Genomic DNA, 6,704 nt, shown 5'->3' on the forward strand with positions numbered 1-6,704 from the left:
AGATATAAAATTAATAAAATATTTTTTATATTCTATAATTTCGCGTGCCTACAAATGCCCCCTCGAGACTTGTTCATGGACGACTTGTCGTGGAAATGAACGAGTCTCGACAGTTTTGAATTATTAGATAGTTTATACTCATATCAAGGAGTTCTTGGATTCAAATTTGTGAATAGTTTATACTTATATCAAGGAGTTCTTGGATTTAAATTTGTGAATAGTTTATACTCAAATTCAAGAGTTTTTCAATTTGAAATAGTTTATGCTCGTATCAAGGATTCTTCAACTTGAATTTGTAGACATTTTATACTCGTGTCAAGGAGTCTTCACTTGATTTTGAATTTGTAGATATTTTATACTCGTGTCAAGGAGTCTTCACTTGATTTTGAATTTGTAGATATTTTATACTTGTGTCAAGGAGTCTTCACTTTATTTTGAATTTGTAGACATTTTATACTCATGTCGAGGAGTCTTCAACTTGAATTTGAGTTTGTAGACATTTTATACTCGTGTCAACGAGTCTTCACTTGAACTTGAATTTGTAGATATTTTATACTCGTGTCAAGGAGTCTTCACTTAAATTTGAATTTGTAGACATTTTATACTCGTGTCATGGAGTATTCAACTTGAATGATCATTTTGCTCATGTTTGGGGGCTTCGTTGATAGTTTAGGCTCTTCTCAAGGAGCATAATTGATAGTTTAGGCTCTTCTCAAGGAGCATAATTGATAGTTTAGGCTCTTACCAAGGAGCATAATTGATAGTTTAGACTCTTACCAAGGAGCATTTGACTTTATGAATTTCAACTTGAAGATTGACTTGTGGTTACATTTGAAGTTTCTTCATCATCTTCACTTGGGATTTCTTCAAGAGATTTGCTCCCATGACTTGCTTCTTCGTCTTCTTGAAAGTCGTCTGACATTTGCATGTGTAGATCATCAACTTTATTTGCGATCATGCTTAACTCCATGTCATGAGCTCTAGTAGTCAACTCTTCAAACGTATTTGGTCGAATTCCTTTTAAGATGTATTGAAGGCTCCAATGCATGCCTTGAATGCACATCTCAATTGCTGAAGCTTCAAATAGTCGATCTTTACAATTTAAGTTCAAGTCCCTCCATCAGTTGATGTAGTCGATGAATGACTCTTCTTTCCATTGTTTTGAGTTTGTAAGCTCAACTATGCTCACTGTTCTTTGAGTGCTATAGAAATGATTGAGGAACTCCTTTTGTATTTGCCCTCAACTATCAATGGAATTTGGCTCTAAGTTGATATACCAATCAAATGCATTGTCTTTCAAGGAACGAACAGATTGCTTCATCAAGTAATCTCCATATGTTCCTGCATCATTTCATGTCTCTATAAAGTGAGCCATATGTTGCTTTGGATTGCCTTTGCCATCAAATTGTTGAAACTTTGGAGGCCGGTAACCTATTGGCATCTTCAATGAGTCAATCCTTGTAGTATATAGCTTGCTATAAGTCCATGCTAATTTCGAGGTCTCTTTGAACTTGTCTTTGACCGTTCCTATGATGAAGTCTTTGAGTTGATTGATGTGAATGAAGCCATCGGCAGAGACTTCGATGTTCTTAGGAGGCGTCTTTTCTTCATGGTACTTCTCGAATGACTCTGAATCATCGCTTTTTTCATCTTTTTCGTCATTCACTCGACTTCCTTCTCCTTTCTCTAAGATGAACTTTGAGATCTTGGCGTCTTGCTCAAATATACGCGTGTTCATACTTTCAAGAAGCTTAGCTATGCTAGCAACTTGTTCCTCCAGAGTAGAAGCGTTTGTCACCATGACAAGAGCTTTAAGATAGTAGCTCGCGGTTGAATGCACTTCCATTGCTGAAGCAGACTTGAAAATCTCCTCCAATTGCATAGCTTTGCCTCGAGTGATAACACCAATGTTCTCCAAAGTGATGTTTAGGGCAGCACTTAAAGCTTTGTTCTCCATTTGAATTTGCTTGAGTTGTTGTTGGTGAAGAGGAAAGATGAGAGGTAGAGATGTCCCACCGGGCGTGCCAAAATTTATAAACACAAATTTTATTGTATTCAAATTAATGAAATACAAAAATGTGTACAAATCCAAAATATATGGATTGAGATGAATTTGTTGCGGGTTGCGAATCTCCACTTGATCCTCTGATTATCCTCTTCAAATGTTACTTGAAATCTTTGGAGGGAAGTACACCTTCTTGATCTCCTTGGATTTGATTTGATGACTTGAACTTGAATTTGAATTTGATGTGTTTCTTAAAATCTTTGGAAGAAAGTTCGCCTTCTTGATCTCCTTGGATTTGATTTGATGGCTTGAACTTGAATTCGTATTTGATGACGTCAATCCAGAGGACTTCCACCTTATTTCTGAATTAAACGTTGACTTTGATGAAGAACATGTTGACTTCCTTGTAGAACGCCTTGGACCTTGAGCTTTGGGCTTTATAACGTTGATGCAGAGGGCCTACGCCTTATTTCTGGATCGAGCGTTGGATTTGACTTGAGCTTTTGGATTGCTTCCAAGAAGAATGCCTTGATTGTTGGAGATGACTTCGTTGTAGTGAATTACTCCTTCAATGCTTGAGCTCTCAAATGATTTGTGTGTGTTTATAACTGATATGATGACCCTTATTTATAGTTGTAGGAAGAGTCAAGCTTTGGGCCAGAGCCCACATGATTATGGGCTTAGGGCTGACGTGGCACGATCCTATTGGTTCTTGAAAATTGATATATATCAATATTAGATTTGACTTGCTGTCAAAGAAATTGATCCCTATCTTTGAAATATGGTAAGATCTTTATCATATTTAATCTTTGATTTCATAAGATTCCAAAATAAACAAAGATATAAAATTAATAAAATATTTTTTATATTCTATAATTTCGCGTACCTACAACACACACTTAACTAGTTAATCTCATTGGATAAAAAACTCAACTCCCGTGAACAAACCCCACAAAAAAATTATACTCCAATATATGAAATTCAAGTGTGATAGTAGTTCCAAATATTCATTCCACCACTAGATCATCAACGATGACACAGAAATAAATGATAGTAAATCCTATTAAGCAACCAAATAGTGAACTCGGTCCGACATTAAAACCGCAGCTTACACATAAACACAGTTGACATAAAGAGTGATTAATTAATTGTGGTTGATTAGTTAGATAAAGATAGAGAATTAGTAGCGGCAGGAAGATGCGACGTGGGGCCTGAGGCAAGAAGCAAGACGATGAAGTAAAACGTAGAGAGTAGATAAGAAGAGTAAGAGCAGAGAAGATGAAGAGTAATTAACTTAGCAGTAATACCAAGAAAGAATAGAAGAAGCAGATGAAATAAAGAAGGACCAGTACAACTACAACTGCCAAAGCTCAGGGGTTCCTTGCTTGGAGTAGCATTAAAGTAACATCTTCTTCTCCTCCACTCCCACCCTTCATAAACTAATAACCTCCCATTTCTCCACCAATTTATTACACCATTCATTTTTACACACAAAAAAAAAAAGAAAAACAAAAATGGGTCATCATCTTTCCCACATGATTCTCATCATCATTGTTTTCTTCCTCATCTCTTTCCACACTCTGATCTCAATCGATTACACCAATCATGGCGCTCGCAAAAGTTTTGTTAATCACCACTCCAAAAGGGTCTTTTTGTTCGAGAAATTCAGGGTCTTGCTCGGCCTCAAGCCCAGAAACGGAGACCTCTCGCATTTCTCTGCATCGCCGGCGCCGGCGCCGGGGCCCGGCATTGCCCCGGCACCTTCTCCGGCGGCGAGGCGGCGCCCGCACACGCCGCTGCGCCACCGCCACCCGCTCCCGCAGGCCCACAAGGTGCGGAAGGAGGAGGAGCGAGGGAGAGGGAAAAGAGTTATGACTGCGGTTCTTGCATCCGTCGGAGTCACCTCGGCCCTGTGCGCGGCGGCGATGCTTGTCGGCTGCCGGAAATTGAAGAAACGGCGGAGGAAACAGAGGAGGAGAGGTTTGTCCAAGTTTGTAAGCTCTCAAAGCTCAGTGAAGAAGGTAACCTCCGATCCCGGCCCTGATCTTTTCTACCTCAATTCCTTGGAATCTGCTCTTGAACCAGACAAATGCTGCCTGAAACTGAACTCCGCCGCCGCAACAATCTGCTCCGGCGAGAATGCATTTGATGAGAGAGAAGTGAAACCCGCAGATTCGGTGGGAGAGAGTGGGAGGTTTTCTTCGTTTGGAGAGATTACTACTGTGCATGAGATTTCGGAGTGCGTCGACGGCTCTTCTTCTTCCTGCGGCGAACGAATCATTCCCGAGGAAATTCACAAATTTGAAGATAAAATTATTTGCGGCGAAGCCAATTCATTTACTGCTGATAACGATGACGACGACGATGATGAATCTTTTCACTCCTTTTGTGATTCGCAAACGAGGCTTTCCAATGCTTCAGCTTCTACCGTAGGCGAAAATATGTCGCACGAAGAAGTTAAGGAAACACACTCGTCTACTTCCACGGCCGCCTCAAAAATTCCACCGCCTCCTCCACCGCCTCCGCCGCCTGCATCGAAAACTCTCAGCTCATCCACATTGCTAAGTAGGTTACCGGCGCCATCCTCTGCTCCGCCTCCTCCTCCTCCTCCTCCACCGGGGGTTCCTCCTCCGCCGTGTCCGCCTCCACTTTCCAACGGTAATGGTAAAGCGCCGCCGCCGCCGCCGCCGCCGTTGGGTAAAGATGGGTCTCCGTTGCCGAAGCTGAAGCCACTGCACTGGGACAAAGTGAGAGCCGCCCCAAATCGGTCGACGGTGTGGGATAAGATGCGGTCTAGTTCATTCGAGTAAGATTTTGCATTTTAATTAGCCTATCATCATTCATCACATCACAACTCGGTTGCTCTTGATAAACTATGTTGCAGATTTGATGAGGAAATGATCGAATCACTTTTCGGTTACAACCTCCAAAACTCGATGAAGAATGAGGAAGCCAAGAGCAAAACTCCATCTCCCAGCAAGCACGTGCTCGAGCCCAAGAGACTGCACAACATCACCATCCTCTCCAAGGCCCTGAACGTCACCTCAGAACAAGTCTGCGGCGCGTTAATCCGAGGTAGAATACTCGTTCTAGCCCAAGCGGCAAAGCTGAGGCACCAAAGTAAAATTCTCCCGTATGTCTTAGTTGGTTAATTATCTGCAACAGGGGAAGGCTTGTCACTGCAAGATTTGGAAGCGCTGTCGAAGATGGTGCCGACCAAGGAGGAGGAGGCGAAGCTCGCGAGCTACAAAGGCGACGTACTCGAATTGGGGTCGGCGGAGAAGCTGGTTAAGGCTATGATCCAGATCCCTTTTGCTTTTGCAAGAATCGAAGCAATGCTGTATAGGGAAACATTCGAAGACGAAGTTCTTCATCTCAAGAAATCATTCTCAATACTCGAGGTGAGTATGACTATTTTCATGAGAAAGGAGAATAACGAATAAGTGAGTATATAATGTTGAATAAGTAGGTTGTAATATGTGAATAGTCGCAGTTGAGTTAATTTGGTGATGATATGCATTACCAGCAGTTTATTGAATTGGTTGGGTGCAGGAAGCGTGCAAGGAGCTGAGATCGAGCCGGCTGTTCCTGAAGCTTCTGGAGGCGGTGCTGAAGACGGGGAACAGGATGAACATCGGGACGATAAGAGGAGGGGCGAAGGCGTTCAAGCTGGACGCCCTCCTGAAGCTGTCGGACGTGAAGGGGACGGATGGGAAGACGACGCTCCTCCACTTCGTGGTGCAGGAGATGATCCGGTCGGAAGGGGTGCGGGTGTCGGAGAGCATCATGGGCAAGATCGGACAGAGGGGCAAGAATGAGGATAAGGAGGAGGGGTACAGGAGGATGGGGCTGGATCTGGTGTCCGGATTGACCACGGAGCTATGCAACGCCAAGAAGACGGCCACCATTGATCTGGACGTGCTGGCGAGCTCCGTGGCCAATCTGAGGGAGGGGATGGGCAGGGTGCAGAGCCTGGCCAGGAGGGAGGCGGGCGGGGGGTTCGGGGCGTCCATGAGGGCGTTCCTCGTGGACGGGGAGAGGAAGCTGAGGGAGCTGCAGGGGGATGAGGATAGAGTGCTGCTGCATGTGAGGGAGATCACAGAGTATTTTCATGGCGATGTGAGCAAGGATGAGTCCAATCCGCTTAGGATTTTTGTCATCGTCAGGGATTTCTTGAGCATGTTGGACAATGTGTGCAAGGAGCTGCGGAGCTCCAAAGCGCCGCGCTGTCCGAATCCCTTCAGATAGGTTTTAATTTGTTTATGTATAGTGTTGCTCCTTCATTTCTTGGATCAAATATTTGAGTTTTTGGCTGATGATGCATGCATTTTTAAGATATCATGTAGGAACATTCTTTTCCTTAATTTGAGCAAAAACAAAATATGTAAGATGCAGTGTTCAATGAATTCAAAGGGATAAGTCAAGATTTGACTTTCAAACTGTGATGCCACGTGTGGGGTAATTAGTTTTTCACATGGCATCGCTTATAGTTATACTACTTCACAGCCTAGGCCTCTACTAATTCTCCTGATGCCAATAAATGCATTTATTTATCCACTGCAAATCCCATATTTAAATGGAACAGCTGTAACTTAATTCAACCTTCATACTACTATTTAATGCTTGAGCTTCAGTTGCTAAATTAATAATTTAATGAATTAATTGCTTCTAAATACACAAATTATATCTAAATTTTAGT

The 6,704-nt window shown here is 42.7% G+C and overlaps 1 protein-coding gene across 1 annotated transcript; it reads left to right on the forward strand.

The window, feature by feature from the left end:
• Nucleotides 1–3,247: 3,247 nt before the first annotated feature.
• LOC130996909 (formin-like protein 11) lies at nucleotides 3,248–6,444 on the forward strand. The gene is made up of 4 exons (XM_057922175.1): nucleotides 3,248–4,811; nucleotides 4,890–5,080; nucleotides 5,171–5,406; nucleotides 5,558–6,444. Exons 1-4 carry the CDS (start codon nucleotides 3,520–3,522, stop codon nucleotides 6,251–6,253), a joined length of 2,415 nt encoding a protein of 804 aa, XP_057778158.1. The 5' UTR covers nucleotides 3,248–3,519; the 3' UTR covers nucleotides 6,254–6,444.
• Nucleotides 6,445–6,704: the final 260 nt, after the last annotated feature.

This window comes from Salvia miltiorrhiza, chromosome 8 (genome assembly GCF_028751815.1).
Source record: "Salvia miltiorrhiza cultivar Shanhuang (shh) chromosome 8, IMPLAD_Smil_shh, whole genome shotgun sequence".
Lineage (NCBI taxonomy): Eukaryota > Viridiplantae > Streptophyta > Magnoliopsida > Lamiales > Lamiaceae > Salvia > Salvia miltiorrhiza.

Coding starts and splice junctions, on each gene's coding strand:
- LOC130996909 (XM_057922175.1), top strand. CDS start 3,520: ATGGGTCATCATCTTTCCCACATGATTCTCATCATCATTGTTTTCTTC. Junction 4,812..4,889: donor ATGCGGTCTAGTTCATTCGA/GTAAGATTTTGC, acceptor ACTATGTTGCAG/ATTTGATGAGGAAATGATCG. Junction 5,407..5,557: donor AATCATTCTCAATACTCGAG/GTGAGTATGACT, acceptor GGTTGGGTGCAG/GAAGCGTGCAAGGAGCTGAG.